We start from the raw sequence: 16,346 nt of genomic DNA on the forward strand, positions 1-16,346 counted from the left end.
AAAACTGGTGACTCGCTTTGATATTATTGTGCAATCTCATATTGCGAAAGAGCGGTTTGTGTGGCTCTTATTTATACTACATCCTGTTAGCTTCGCGGTAAACCACAAGGCACGAACACTGACCTCTTGTTTGCATTTGACTTTATAATATGAAATACGTTCTTTTGAACGCAGACGCGTATTCCCGTATACGAAGCCAATCTTCCAGTTGGTTCCTCAAGCCAGACGATCCTACATTACACCCAGGTGAGAAATATTCTCTCTTAATGCACGACGCGTCAAGTCATCATTTCTCTCTTATTCTATCGCTTGAAATCGTAGCTCTCAGTATACATATCACGGGTACACCTAAGCTCATTGTGGTCGAAGTAACGCTACCTAGCGTCGGCTATGCATTCGTAGTTTTTTAAGTCGGTGACTTTTATGACCATCGTATGTTCAAGGTAGTTTGCCGGCGCTATGTATTGCCCACCACAGACAGGAAAAATCCTTGCCAATTTTTTCCCGAGAAACAAGCATCGCGTAAGGAATTTTTGTGGTTTGAGTCATTTATTGCTTATAAATATTGGACACTTGTGCTACAAAACGTACATTCGCAATGCCGCTGAGGGCAACTTTCTAGTATAGCTACGCCTTGGATCCTTACTTCACGTAATAAACACATCCTTTATCATAAGAAAGTGCACTCCTGCACAAGAATATTATAAAACTTGATATTTCAATCGGGAGGAAACCGAACGGACGTTTTAGAATTGCCGCCGGCCAACAATGGCACAACGACCCGTGCAGACTACTCACTAAACTTTGTCCAGTCGTGCATACCGGGGCGGAAAGCAGCTACCACTCTAATTCTAACCTAGCTGCTCTAATACGTCTCAAACCCCGGACGCTACACGAAGTCAAAATATCATTAGCATTATATAACTAGAGTATTCCATGAGTGGTTGGACTAAGTCTCCTCCTCTTGTAGTGACCGCCAACGTTTTCCGGAAAATCATACGGTAACTGAAGTGGTGCACCGATGCCACTGGCATGGGAATACTACTATAAGAACCATCAAAAATCACTGTAATTAAATCGGAGAGGTTAACTATAGACAAAGACGCTATGGACACTGCTTTCAGCCATAGGCTGAATGTACGCTTTACATCCAACAAGCGAACATTGCCTACAATACTTTCAATATGTCTCACTTCGATAGCAGAAAACGGGAGCACCTTTCGTGGAACTGTGATATCCGTCCACGCCAGACTGCCGTCTTGAATTCACGCCCCCAAGCTTAAATGATTTAGAAGTTCGTATAATATTTTAATCTGTTGTCGGCAGTAAACGTTCGAATACGGCTCTCAGGTACAACATTTACCCCTTAATATTCAATGAAGACCTGTGAAAAGATCCCTCTCAGGTATCACTTGACAAGGTAGAACAGACGTTACCTGGTAGCGGTAACGTCTGCCTTGTGTAGGCCCCACCATCAACGCCAGAGTTACCGAACGTAAGCGCCTCCAACGTTTAAATCATTCGGCATCAGGAAATGGAAACACGGTGCAAACGACAAGCTCTCCCTGCCTTAATCTTGTGTTTGATTTTTGTTAACAAACACAGTAGTTAGTAAGGTGCACTTTTTACAATCGTGACTTTGATATAGACCTTCTGGTAAATCTGGCCACATGGCTGTCAAGAAGCATGTTCTTTTATGTATATTCCTTCACAACAACGCATTTGTTCTCTGATAGGGTACAGTTGACAGTCACTTGCAAAGTAATATTCAGGAATAATTTGTGCAGCTTATCGGTATATCTTCTCTATCATTTGTAAAGTTGACGTTGTTTACGAAGTGCAAAAATATAGATTTTGAGGGGATTTCACGATGTAACTAAATGTTGTGAGTTGGCTGTTTCCTTTTGATTTTGTTAAAATCTACGCATAATTATGCTGCGGACAAGGCACTCTCGGTATTCATACAAGATGCTTAAGAAACTGACCAGGTTGTTTCAATTCATTTAATTTTTTGCTCCTTAAAGGCCCAAGGCCATTACATAAAGGGGGGGGGTGGTTTGCGTAAAGGTATAAGAATACATATAGTGAAAACAACCACACCAACAAAGTAACACAATGAAAATAAACATCATATAGGACTAGCGAAACTATTGCAAATATGATGAACGGGGCATAACAAAAGGAAAAAAAACAACGGAATTTCCATAATCGATTCGGAAGGACTATCACGTGAAAGCTGATAGTTTAGTAGTTTCAAGTTTTTTGTGAAAAATTTTGTGGTTAGTGCGTGAAGCGATGTCATTGGGTAGTGAATTACAAATTGCAATTGCGTAAGGAAAGACAGAGCTATTCATTGATTATGTCCGGTACATGGTTCTACAGATTGGGTGACTGTGGTTGAGACGGGTGAAACAAGAATATTTCACATGGTACTGCTTTTATTCAGAACGAGCAATGTGTTAGGTGTGAGAAGCAATATGAAAGGACAAGTCGCCAAGGGAGACAGAAACCAGCACAAGTTCACGTCTGCGACACTTTTAGTATTGAGAGCGGTCGTTTTGAAAATGAAAATTTCGTTCTTCTCGTGCAGATATACAGAGCGCAAAACCTGGTGAGATTTGATTACGGGAGAACCGAAAATCTCCGTCGCTACTCACAGGTATGTCGTACGTGCGTTTCTGACTCGGTATTCGTGATTAAATTCAGCACTCTGCAAGCACTGGCCTTCCGCTACACATATAAACGTTTTAATCATTTTTTTTGTAATCAAGTAATTACTATTCGCAAAGTGACGCGTCTTTAACTGGGCACAATCCCCGTTTGCGAGATACAGTGTTCGTAATTTGAATTCATTTTTACTGTCAAGAACCCAGCCGCGTTAAAAAATTCACTGACACCACGTGGTATGGGGCTCTTTTGAGACGGAAAACAGAGGCAGGCGACTGGAGGAGGCAGCTGAATTGGCGCACTTGGTACTGGAAAACGGTCGCGACTATCCGGAGCGTCACAGGGATTGCACGAGGGTCAAGAGTACGCAATTCTGGCCCTGACCTGGGCGCACTCGCGCCTGCTCTCTGACCTACTCACGATCAGGGCCTGACGATCAGGGCCTGACCTACTCACTCTACACGTGGATGGGCTGAACCTAAGCGGTTTACTTAGATTCAGCTGGAATGGGTACTGAAGGGAAGTTTTAAACATTTTCAGAATCGGCTCTTCTGTTGAGTAAGACAGAGGGGGCCAAATGAATGGTGAAGCGACATCTAAATGGAAGTAAAAAAAAGACAGTGCCTCCGAATAACGCTTGATAAACTTACAGTGTGCGCAGCAGCAGTCTGGGACACTTTCTTGCCTGATTGCTTGCGTTTTCTTTTGCTAGGTGTTCAAATTTCGAGAAAGACGGCATAAAAAAGCGTATATTTTATGAAGGTGCATTGCTTCAGATGTTTTAAACACTATGCACCTTTGGCGACTCAGTCCACGCGCACAAGCTATGTTATACGCACAGAATCTTGTCGGGAAGGAAACACACGCTGAGCGCTACTAGCGATGGACTAAACGTTACAGCAGTTTGAGAAAGAGGTCAAGAAATTCTGGTTTTGCAATCTGTTCCGCCCATAAATACACGATTAAATGAACTACGCCCGCTAACTTTCGTTGCAGTTGTTCTGTGCTAACCTGCAATTTCATTTTGGTTTGTCTTATTTTGCCCTTTTATTGTTCTATTCATGAATCCCGAAGTCAATACATACCCTCTTGCAACATATCATCACTTCTAGGTTCATGGTGGAGAGAGAGAGAGAATAGTCTTTAATGATACTGGTGAGGTTAGCCTGGCCAAGGCGCCTAGCTTGCTACACCAGATGTATAAAAAAAATGAAATCGATGAAGAGATGATGATAATGACTGTGATGAAGATGACGCGCTCATTAAGAGATTCCTGTATGATTACGTAGAACATATTGCTTCTGTTCTTCCTCTTTAGCTTTTCCCGGCCCTAGTATCTTCTTCGGACTTTTTCTTCAAATCGTCTTGTTATTGTAGACGTGAAATGCCAAAAGCCGAGCTTTTGTTCTAGTAACCTAATGTTTCTGTAAAGCTGCACTTACCAACTGCCCCTTGCTTTCAAGGCTTTGTTTTCATATTTCTTGCATTCCTTCAGTTTAATATTTCTTGCATTTCTTCAGTTTGTGGAAGGCAGGCAGAAGCTAAAACTTGAATTTATAGTTAGTAAATGGGCAATGTTGCTATTGAAATAAAAAAAGGACGTAGCCCAACCTTCTGACTTTAAAGAGAGCTCGAAAAGAAACGATTTTCAGAATAGGCCCAATTGGCTGCTTGACGACAGCGTGGCTGGGAATTGCGCTCGGAAAGTGCAATGAGTGCACGTCTCTGGACGGTGCTCCAACAGAGTACACGCCATCTTCTTTCTCCTCAGGAAAAGCCACCCGTATACCCACTGGAAAAGATCCGAGCTCCTGTGGCGCTGTTTAGAGGTTTGGCCGACATTTTAACACAGCCCAGGGACTACGAAGACCTGAGGCAGCGGTTGAGGCATGTTCTGGTGGCTGACTACACAGTGCCTGACCCCAAGTTTACGCATCTAGATTTCGTATTCGGCTTCAATGCCACAAAAATCCTGCACGTTCCCATGATGAGCGTTTTGCGAAACAACACAGCTTCTGACGCGTAATTGGATTAAAGCTATCAATTTTATTAAGAAGAAAGATGTGATGCACTGAGATTATTTGATAAAATTGCACTGACGTTCCCTAGATATTTTCGCGCGTGCGTCTCTTCGGTCTTTTTGTTGCATCAAATAAATTGAACGATAAACTGCTGATTTCTTGTTTCCTGTCTGAATGCCCCCAAACTTCAACAATATATAAATCGGAATGTTGGTGTTTTGACTCTGCTGCGCTGTCGTCAACAAGCAACGGCGGGTAAATTTAGGCACATGTTCATTGTTACGGGCCTAGGGCGCTGAAGTTAGCGTGAACACACAGTGGAGAAAAAGAACGAGAAGGCTTAGGACAAAGTATATGAAACCTGGAAGCGCAGGGGAAACGACTAAGTCAATAAAAAATGAAGCGAAAGAACCAGACACGACATGAAAAGATAGGATAGACGGAAAGAAGTCCTTCGATATCTACAGAATGGGGAAGCGGAAGATCACGAGAGAAAAGTTCTTTGATACTAAGGGAGTGCATTGTTTTTGATGCCCGGGCTGCTTTCTTGCGAACAAAACCACTTATCCGCGAGCCGGTACAGGAAGAACTGTGCGCAGGTTGCGGCAGGGTAGCCAGAACCCACGCGACATACTGTAATGGAGTGCAAACGTATGCGTTCAGTTTTCAGTGAGGGAGCCATCCAGCTTCTGGAAGCCCTTGGCTGTAAGTTTAACAGAAAAGTGAATTAAACAGCAGTAGAAAAGAGGGTTAGAATATTGGCGGAAAAAGAGCAGAGAACAATCTGGGAAGACATGCGAACAAAGTCAGACTAAAGCACAAAAACTCCATAACGGCATTTTTTTTCGAGGTGATTGTTACACAGTGGCGTTACGACTAAGGCTGGTGTGCAACGCTACCCCGTTACAAAGTGGAAGCCTTCAAACATCACCGCCATCATTGGCCCCACCACACCGGCGCGTGAGGCCCATAACATATTCGGCAAAGTTGAACCGGCTGGCTCAAACTCACTCAATTATTTCTGTAAAAACTGCTCACTCAACCTTGGATTCATTGCCCAGCAACTCATCTGCGCTCGCTCAAACTCGACCTAACAGCGAGTGGAAGACACAGAACACATTCGGGCTCAGAACTACACTGGACTTAGATGGACTCAGGACTCAAATATTCAAATATATTGAGAACTCAGGACTCAAATGTACTGAGAAATCAGGCGGACGCAGATGGAGTCAAAGCTCATATGCATAGAAAATTTAAAATACACGCGGGTTCTCGAATCATACGGGCTCAAATATTTGTGCTCAAATTCTCGCGTTTCTCATGGCGTGATCGCGGAACTCCAATGACGTCGGAAGCAATTTTCGCTGCAGATTTATAACAGCTACACGTGCTAGGCCATGATGACTAGCGCCGCTTACACTAACTATAAAAATGTAAATATAACCATACAATATAAATATACAATAAATGTAAGACTGTATTGGATACTAAACCATTCATATGGACCTCGTGGTAATGACAGGGAGGATTGACGCCGAGAAACAGGACATTCATGTCACGTGCACTCATTTCATTAACACCAAAGCAGCTTAAGAATATGAGCTCGTGCATCCTAGTTCTGTATACTCAAAATACGCCTTGCGCAGAGCCAACTGTTCCCACGAGTGCCTGAAGCGCAAGGTGTTCGTGGATGTGCCTTTTGTTGTTGTTTGCGTGCTTTCTTGCTTATACCCGGATGACGCCGAAGGAGGCGTCCGCCGGTGCCGAACTTATACTCTGCCGGAAGAGCACGTGAGAGGAAGTTATAAAGACCCCGTTGTGAATTTTCCATTTTACTCTTTCTGTAGTGTGGCATTGGGGCAAGGGCCCCAATTCGGATCCCAGGACGCTCAAGACGTCGAAAATATCCGAGTATGCTAACACGTAGACTCTGTACTTAAGGCTGCCGTCCTCCGATTCTCCACTACGAACAGATGTGTCAGCACCCCCATTACAGACAAGTCTGCCGCAGAACCACTTCATTTGCTTAAAATTCTTCATCACCTCAGCTTCGTTTTCCTCTACCGTCACAGAGATGAACGCATCATGATTTGCGAAATCCATTTTGTTTCTTGCACTCGCCTAGTTTTGGATGGCTACATAGGCATGACATGTAGTGGAGCGTAGGAACCGCGACATAGCTGCATACCACGAGTGTGCGCCGTGTGGCGGGTTCAATGCGTCCAACGCAACACTGACTCCTGCCTGAGTTTCTAGCCGCGTTCTGTGGATTCCATGGTTATATGTTTTATTCTCAGCAACTCCCTGTGATCCGGCTGCGCCAGGAGTACTGGTAAACTTCGTCATCGTGCCGTGTTCTGTGTTTTCGTGTTTCGCTCCCCCTCTGCTTCACTTGAATTTTGGCGATGTACGAAAATATTTGATAGCGAAGATACCTCTAATTCCTCAGGGGCTCGCGGCGGTGTGTACGCCTTACTCGTGGCCTCGGTATCTCCACTCTCTCTCTCTCGCTCGTCCATCCGTTTGTTCTTTCGTTCGTTCGTGCTTGCTGGCTGGGTGGCCTGCTTGTATTGATGCGTAAGCTACACTGGCCGAGGATGAGCAGTTTCACTTGGACTATGAAGGGCCGTGCTGCGCAAGCGCGAGGAGCATTGGATTGGATTGGATTTGGATTGGATTAAATTGGATTGTATTAGATTTGGATTGGATTGGATTGGAAATCCAATCCAATGCACGGGTGTGTAGAGAATTGGGTCTGCATATTCGCCGCTCTGCGGATTCCAGAGGAGTGACGTCATATCCGCGGCAGACGCACTGGCGCCGGCGCGTGCGCAGCTGCGCGCCTAATTTGCGCAGTAGCCAAGTCTGACGCTGCGCCGGAGCCGCTTGATAGCCGTTTCGCGTGGCTGCTGGAGAGCCGTGGTGCGCATGCGCGAGGAGCAGTGACTGGACTAGACCGGACTGGACTGGACTGGATTAGAATAAATTGGATTGGATTGAAAATGGTTTTAGCAGCAGTAAGCATGATAATCAGCTAATCCTAGACAACCAGGGAACCTAAGAATAACCAGCTGAACCTTAGCTCACGCTATGTATATTCTGGCAAAGCCGAGCTAAGCCACTGCGAATGTTTTTGCCTTAACCATTCCTTCTGGCACCCTGAGCAGGGATACACCTTCGATGTTCATTTCCATTTAAGTAAACAGCTGATGTCTCTCATAGAATGTTTCGGTTAGGTTTTGAATGTTTACTATGTGCCACTCTTTCGCTTTCGTTTTCTCGAGGCAATCCTCAAAGCACAATGAACATAAAAACGGCTGGATGTCCGAAATGCAGTACTCTAATATAAGTGGTGCACGCAAAATTTCCGATTCCGCAGTCTTTAGGTAGTACATACTGTACCTCCACCGGTTACAATCAGTAAATAATTTTAAACGTTACTCAAGTGTCATTATATTTCTTATAACGCATGTTGTGGATACTGTTATAAACCCAACAGATAATAATAAAATGTTTAACTTAACCTAAATATTGAATAAATGCTTTTATGTCGTTTCCGCTGTTATTTATCGTTTACTTTTATACGTTATAGGGCATAAAGCTAGCAGGCAACTACGTTCTCACGCTTCTTTTTACATTTATGTTCTGAAATATTCATCCCTGAATTTAAGGCTCCGGGCACCAATTTTGTATTAAAGAACAGGAGTCTCGAAACAAACAATGCACGTCTCCCGTGCACTGTGCGATTTGGTTGGCCACGCCTGCTAGCTTAGATGTTGGGGAGAGTTAAGAATACCATTAGTCTTGCTGTCCTGTCAGCAGGAAAAACTGAAGAGGCTGGTGTCTGCCGTTTTCCTGAGCTCGTACACAACACATGGGAGTTCGATCTTTCTGTAAAAACTTCTGCCCGTGAATTCCAGTTATTGCAGTGAGCGCCAAATTTGACATTATTAGCACTTATCATCCCTCACACTACCCACAATCACTGCTATCATTAGCGTCGTCTTCATCCACGAAGTGCCGACTCAGATTTACTTAATATAACCCAGTTTCAAAACTATTCATAGGCCCATGTATCAAAAGCCGGTCCACGGTTGGTCCACTGCGATGGGGCGAACATGGGGCAAGTTGGCTATCCTGTCATCTGTCGGCAGAGAGTTGATGTAGTCCTGAAGTGCTTGCGGCTCCTACCGTAAGTCGTAAACAGAAAAAACGTAGAACCATAAGTAAAAATTGTCTATATGATGTTTTCTCATTTGAAAAGCAAGATTTCTTTTGTTATATTGTGTTTTGAGTAAATGTTGCGCAAAGTGCAGTTGTTGTCCCCTAGGTGGCGCGCAAGAACACTGGCCCCTCAGCTCCCACATAGAAAACAGGGTGGGTTGCACCTCCCGGATTTTGAAGCAGAGTTTTTCAGCTGGTGTATCTTGAAGAACTCGGCCTCTGGATGTCATCATCGCATCCCTTTCTTCGCGCGAGCATCATCATCGTTGTATGTTTTTTTAGTCGCTTGGTCTGGAATGCGGGAATAAATTATGCCCTACCTTATCCCTGCTTTCCGCTCTCAATGTACGTGGAGAGAAATGAATAGATACAAGCTGATTTAAACACAAGTGCACTTGTGAGGTTGTGTTGTTTCTGAACGTTCGTTTCAGTGGTCTGAAGATCTTCGCAAAATTATCACTACCCCGTTACTTCACGCAGTAACTTAAAAACAGAATAAGTGAAAGGGTGTACTATACGGCCATTGGGAAAAGTGAGGTAATAGCCTGCTTTTAGTAAAAGCTGGCAGATATATGCTAAATAGAACGCAGGTTTCGAGCTTGGTTATTTTAATGCATGTCACACCTAATGAAAGATCAGAAACATTTTCAACAAGGAATTGTTGTATCTGTTTGCTGGAAATCATTTTCAAAATAATCATGATTTAGTTTCCTTCTCTTAAGAGGACACAGCGTGTTGTGTTTTAAAGTGACCCTGCAACGCTTTTTTCAACTTTTTTTTCGAAATTGTAAGTGCTTGCAGAACGTTTAGTCAACCAACACGCACTTAGATAAGGTGGACCGGAAGCACCTCAGCCAAACAATTACTGCTGTAGGCCCCATCATATAACTTAGAAACTTGCTCAAAAGATTTTTCTCTCCTTTACAATCTTGGCGTTCTTAAGCGCTGAAATTACACCATTACAGCGGTGTAGCGGCTATTTGTTGGCTTCCCTTCAGTTGCAGCAATGGACGCATTCGGAGGCCTCTTTAAAAAGAAAGCCAGCACACCAAAGCAGAAACGGAGGGCGTATCTGCTGCGACCAGCAAACAACGCAGTACCGCTCGCCATAGCTCTCGCCGCAGCGGACCCCGCATCTCGGATCATTAGAGAGTTTTAGCTGACCGTTTCTGACGGCCCGCTCCGCTCCGATAGCTAGCGGGAGCGCCATTGCGCATGCGGGGCGCGCTAGGCTGCTAGCGGCGATACCGGAGCGGGGCCCCGCTCCGCTAACTGGGGCCTCTTAGCGGACCGTCGCGGCAGCCTACGTTACCGTGCGGAAAATTAACATGGCTGCCCCGCGATGCGAGCGCTGCGGCCGCGAACTCTGTTTCTTTAGTTGAAACGCGAGCGACAAAATCGCGAAAGCTCTTCCGAATAAGCAAATGTGCCATACTCATCAACGAGCTTTAGTACGGAAGCGGAAAACACCGACCGAAGCGCGGGACTGCTTCTATGCAGCGCTGAGAAAAACAGGCTTGTCTTAGCTATTCCAAAGTTTATCGGCTTCTTGAAAATAATTTAGAACCACTATACCGTGTAAGAAATACATTGTATTAAAAAGGTGAAATAATGCACTAAACACGGTAATTTACTTTACTTGAGCGACCAAATTCCAATTCGTATCTTTAAGTTTCCGATGACGTTTTGGTTTGCACACGCACAGGGCACGACCAGTGACGCGGATCATTCCCCGTCGCCGGAGATACGGGGCCGTATTCTGCTGGCCATCCGGCGCGCCTCGGTAAGGTGGCTAGAACTAGCCACCTTAGCCTCGGATTAGATCCGAGACGCAGTCCGGTGCGGTTACGTGAGGAGGTGCTCGGATGGGGTGTCACGCGATTGGCTCGGAGAGAAAGCGTCAGCCGGCCTGCGTCACGCGGCTATATTTTGGCTATATTTTGGTGACGTCACGTAGCCAAAGGCTCCCGCTCGTTCTCCCGCGACCGGCGGGTGAAATCCGGCGCGGTTGAGAGCGCATTGTATTGTACGATGGCTGCGTATATGCCGCCTGTGTTCGCACTTTTGTTGGAGCTGCTGGGGGAGGATCCCGTGCCTGAGCGTCGACTGAGTGACGGCGACTTTCAGCGCCGTTTCCGTGTCAACAAGGGCCCGGCGCGGATGCTGTGCGACGCACTTAACGAGCACGTTAGGCCTCGAGGTGCGACGGGGCTATCTATGGAAGCGAACGTGATGTGCGCGCTGAGGCTCTTCGCTACCGGCAGCTTTCAACAGATTGTCGGTAGCGGTGATACTCTTGGCATGACGCAGCCGTCGGTCAGCCGCAGCATTCACGCCGTTGCCAAGGCGCTGAAATTGGAAGCCCTTATCGGCCATCGAGGTGCAGCGAAGTGTCAACAGATACGAAGGTGCTGTGCGTGCTGTGTCCCTCTTCGCAACTGACAGTTTGCAAAGCGTTTTCTGCCACCATGAAACACTGTCGCACCCCGACGCCAGTCGCAGCGTTCACACTGTGGTGTCGGCACTGACGGAGCTCAGACACACGAGGGTTTTGGATACCCCGTCGACGTAAGCACGGTGTAAGTACTACTTGTTTCTGGCTACGTTTGTTACGGAAGCAAAAAATGATGTAGCCCCATTGTTTTGCATCGAAGGGAAAAGGAGCGCGATGTCTGAAAAGCAGTCACTGAAATGCGTTGGTATGTCAATAAATGTAGCTAAAATGAACACGTTCAGAGGTATCGAATAGGGTGGCGTCTTGAAAGAAAAAAAGCTTATAAAGAAAGATAAACAGGTGTACCGTGTTGGGCGTCTAACTGACTTCATAACGAACCGTGTAATATATGCGTAAGGTATATCGCCCTCGCCCCGCCCCCATCGTGTGTCAACTGCTTCGGTGCCTCGTCACTTCGGCTGAGATGTTTTCCCCTCCTTGACACATAGTGAAAAGGTGACAAGTTAAGCTTGTCGGTTCGTTTTAAGGGTTTATCGTTTTCGAAATGCGGGGTGGGGAGGGGAGGGGTTGTATTTCGCAGTTGTACCGCATAGATGGGTGGGAGGGCCCTTGTCTATAGTTGTAAGTAACCAATTTTTCTCTCAGCTCACCTGCATGCTCTAATTCCCCTGCTACGCGAAACAACGACGATTAAAGAAAAGGCACATACAACAAGGCGACGTCGTTTGTCGTTGCATGCAGTTAAGGAGCGAATCAGTTCCAAGTAACCCAGTTCTTTGTATTCTTGCTCTTGTTTATTACCTTTTCCTTTTTTTCAAACTGTGTACTTGTTTAATGCTTTAGTACATATTTGTGTTATGTATTTCTTTCAGGTGTGCGACGCCAGTATGAAGGCCCTGACCGTGACTGCCGACTACAGTGCCTTTGTGTGGCTGGCTGTTCACTGTTGCCCGTGACGTGTAAAGCTTGGCGAGTTCTGGGGTTGATGGTGGCCACCTGCTGGAGTCGTGGCTCATGACACCCCCTGCTCGTCGTCCAGGCCCCAGACACGTGAAGAAAAGTACAATGCCGCACATGCTTCGATGTGGTCTGTCGTGAAGTGCAGCATTGCAGTTCTCAAGAGCTGTTTTCCTTGCCTGCAGTAGCACTAACTTTTCTTCATAGGCCTCTTCTGGCAGCCAACATTGTCAGTGTGTGTTGTGTGGCTGCCTGTTGGAACGACTGACGACAATAGCTGCAGCAGCAGCAAGGGACGAGGGCAGTGATACAGACGACGCGGCTGACGAGGTGCCTGCCCCCGACATGTTGATTCTTGCTCCTGAAGGACAGGGCAACCAACGCATCTTCAGACAGCTTTGTGGCACTGAACATGTCATTTTTAACTTTCGTTTCTGATTGTGTGTAATGTGCGGTGTTTGTTTTGTCGGGAGAAAATTGTTTTGTTGTTGTTTCAAGCAGCATATACTTTGCCCTGATGCGACATTGTTTCCTGTAGAGAAGCTTCTTGTCGTTTTGTGTTTGACATGGTTGTGTGAGGACAACAGAGAAAGTTGCTTTGCTTTCGACCACTATATACTATGTCTTCACACGGTGTTGCTTGATCTGGGAGAGCCCGTGACTACTGTTTTGATGGGTCGTGAGGCCTTGTTGTGAGTATAGAGACCGGTCAAGATTCTCTTGAGAAAATTCTGTTTATTACACTGTAACCGTCATTCTGCTGTGAAGCAAAGAATGATGATGCATGTACCACAAACAAAAAAAAATAATCAGTATACTGCGGACTCTTCTGGACACATTTAGTTCAGTCCTGTCAAGAGTTATATTATGACATAGCACAACCATTGCACGGTGACTTTGTTTGGCAATCTCTGACAGATCATTTTACTTAAGAGAACACAATATGCCAGTATGCATCTCCACTGTTGATACAAAAAGTAAAGATGCTTAAAATGTTGGAGGCTGTCTCTTAACACAGAGTTCACTGTCATGGTTTACTCTGACATTCTCGCGGCGGCCGCTTTTCTGATGGAGGCGAAAAGCAAAAACGCCCGTGCGTACGAGATTTCGGCGCACGATAAAGATCCCCAGGTGGTCAAAATTAATCCGGAGCCCTCCACTACGGCGCGCCTCATCGCCTGCGTTGCGTCGGCGCGTTAAACCCCACAATCAATCATCAATACTCTGACATTCTCATGATAAGTGGAAAAATGGTCACAAAAGTTTCATTTACCCCACCATTGCCTGTATTCTAGCACTCAGTGCTTTGATGACTGCTTGCTTAGATTTGTAAAATGATATTGCAATTTTTTCTATCATGAAGGACACCTGCTTGTAAAAAATAATTATGATATGCCAACAGCAGCATCTACAAAGGTGTATTGAATTTTTCCTCAATAAATCAGGGTGTGACAAGTTATGTTGAACTGTTTCCTTTTCCCCTGCATGCAGCAGCACCGTCCAAGAGTAACCAACACTGGGAAAAAATAATCGTGACAAAATCAACTATAGCATTTCTGTAGTAATGGTACACCGCCTTATTTAAAGTGCACAGAAACCAACGCAACGTCATTGCAAAAATAAAGAAGGGCACATTGATGTTTGTGATGCAATGCCAAAACTGCTTTCTCTACTCCAGCTTGTTAAAGTGCTCATAGATGGCATCTATTCTTGTTGAGGCCCGCAGTACTGGTTGTTCGTTCAGGCCCTTCCACAACCAGCAGCTCTCCAGATCCAGTGTGCCTGAAAATGTGTTCATTATGAGCTTAACGGCCAAAAAACAACAAGGGGTTGAAAATTCGGTCTCTATCTTAGTTAACGAAGCGTATTGCGATATACTTCACCTATTTAACCCTCAAGGGTAGAGGCATTAAATAGGGAAATGGAATTACAAAATATGCTAACGTAAGGATACATTGCAGGTGCTCAATTACAAAAATTGCACCTCATTGCCCAGTTGTACCAATGCTTGCAGAACCAAGTGATTATCGTGGATGGAAACAATACCTGCGGGAAGGCGGTTTGATTCTCGGGATGTTTTAAGAAAAAAACTGAGCAAACTACTTCAAGTTGCATGATTAAGCACCACATTTGTGGGCGTGGTCAATGTGACGTGATACAGGCTGAGGCTGTTAGAGCAGTTCGTCACGCAGAATAGCTTATTATATAGCTCATGAAACAAAGCTAGGCGGGAAACGTATCCTCGGGAGGCTAAAGATTGGAGGTCAGTACTCTCTTTCATTGACGTTGCACTTGCACCCCTGCTTTCATTAAACAAAATTAAAACGAGCTTGCCGTGATATTACCGCGAACCATGTATGGGTTTGTTTATTTATTGTTTGTTTTTATCGACCGGCCACGCCTGGCTCTGTTATCTGTGTCCGCGAAGCGCGTCTTCCATTCTTTATTTTTATGCCGCACGGGCTATCTCATTCAGATAAGCAGACTGTTTCGCCCTAACGGCACTAGCCCAGAATAATCTTCTCTGATCTACAATGTTCTGTATTTCAATGGACGGTTCGAGAAACACTTGCGCCGAAAGATAAAAGCGTGCAGAGCAGACGCCGCGGGATTCGATTCGACGACACTCGCCTGCACAAGTCACTCTGTTGACCGCTGCTTCGCCGCCTCTGTATTCTTTTGAGTTGTTAGGGGAGCACAAGTTCGCTACAATAAACGTGTTTTTCCTTCAAGACAACTGCGTCATCCTTGCCTTCGTGACAATATAAGTACGCATTCTGATCGTGCGCAAAACGCGCACACATGCGTTTTGAAAAACGGGTTTAATTCACTGCACAAGCGTGAGTGGCCGAACAATGACATGGCGTTAGAAAATCGATCAAAATATCGTACTCACGTCACAGTCCTCTTATATATAACTGCCGGGCAACAGCGTACCGTTTACGTCGCTTTTCGTCCCAAGAGAACGCCCTTGTGGGACGAAATATTTGTGCAGCAACTGTACTGAGCGTTCAAATATGCCTCCTTTAAAAACAGCTGTGCCGCGCGCAGCGCTCCCTGGCGCCTCATAACGGAACAAAGTAAAAACATAAATGCGTGTAAACCTGTTCAACTAGCATTAACAGCGACAACACTGCCCGTGAAAATCCGCAAACAGAAAAGGCTTTGTTATATTTAAGCAATTTTATTTATTTCGCTCTAGCAGCATTTGAAAGTTATGAGATTGTCCCCGAAGGCGATGACGTACTACCCCCGCTCACCGAGGGCGGGGCGGTTGGCGATTTTCACGTCATTTTGACGTCACGAACATCCGACGCGCATCGGATAGGCGCCGGATAACAGAATACGACCCAAGGTCATCGCTTAGCTAAAAGCCTTTCTGCCACTGACGCTCCGGTAGTGCTAAGCGGGCCGTCGGGAGCATAGCGGAGCGTCAAAAGCGGTTAGATAAAACTCTCTATTATCACCGATTAGGGAAGTGCGTGCCAAAATCTTACGAAAGGCCGCATCACCATTCGCGCTGCTCGAATCCTCGAAGACTGTTATTGGACCGCCCAAGTACACGTTTCGTCATCTGCACTCCGGCTCACGCAGGACTGGGTGGTCACGAGGCTGCCGATGCCTCAGCCCGCACGCTTGATTCCCGGGGCCCTCCTCGCCCTCAATCGCCTGACAATCCAGAACCTTATCCGGTCACCTCATTTCGCGACATCACGCGATGTACAAATCGAACAGGTTCCGATTGCCGGCCCTGACTAAGGCTGTTGAGCGCTGGCTCTTACGCCTATACACTAACACGGTATTATGACCAGCGATTAAGCACTTCAATCCGGCCTTCTCCGGGGAATGCCCACACTGTGATCATCCGTTTGCGGATACTTTCCACATGGTGTGGGCATGCCCATCTAACCCGGTGGTCCCCCCAATCACGTCCGCATCCCCCCTACCCGTGAGAGCTGGGAGGCTGCCCTGCTCGGCTGCTCGACCTTGGAGGGCCAAAGAGCCCTCGTGGCCAGGGCGCG

At 46.0% G+C, this 16,346-nt stretch overlaps 1 protein-coding gene across 1 annotated transcript in view; it reads left to right on the forward strand.

Annotated features, from left to right (window-relative positions):
• Positions 1-4,824, forward strand: part of LOC144168065 (lysosomal acid lipase/cholesteryl ester hydrolase-like) — a 50,714-nt gene extending 45,890 nt beyond the window's left edge. The window contains exons 7-9 of the mRNA XM_077697150.1: positions 175-246; positions 2,591-2,659; positions 4,439-4,824. Of these exons, the coding sequence (XP_077553276.1) occupies positions 175-246; positions 2,591-2,659; positions 4,439-4,693 (396 nt within the window). The 3' untranslated portion in view covers positions 4,694-4,824. The remainder of the gene's footprint in view (positions 1-174; positions 247-2,590; positions 2,660-4,438) is intronic.
• The last annotated feature ends 11,522 nt before the right edge of the window (positions 4,825-16,346 follow it).

The sequence above is a fragment of the Haemaphysalis longicornis genome, unplaced genomic scaffold, assembly GCF_048455015.1.
Source record: "Haemaphysalis longicornis isolate Haplotype H1 unplaced genomic scaffold, Haemaphysalis longicornis Haplotype H1 scaffold_2, whole genome shotgun sequence".
NCBI lineage: Eukaryota > Metazoa > Arthropoda > Arachnida > Ixodida > Ixodidae > Haemaphysalis > Haemaphysalis longicornis.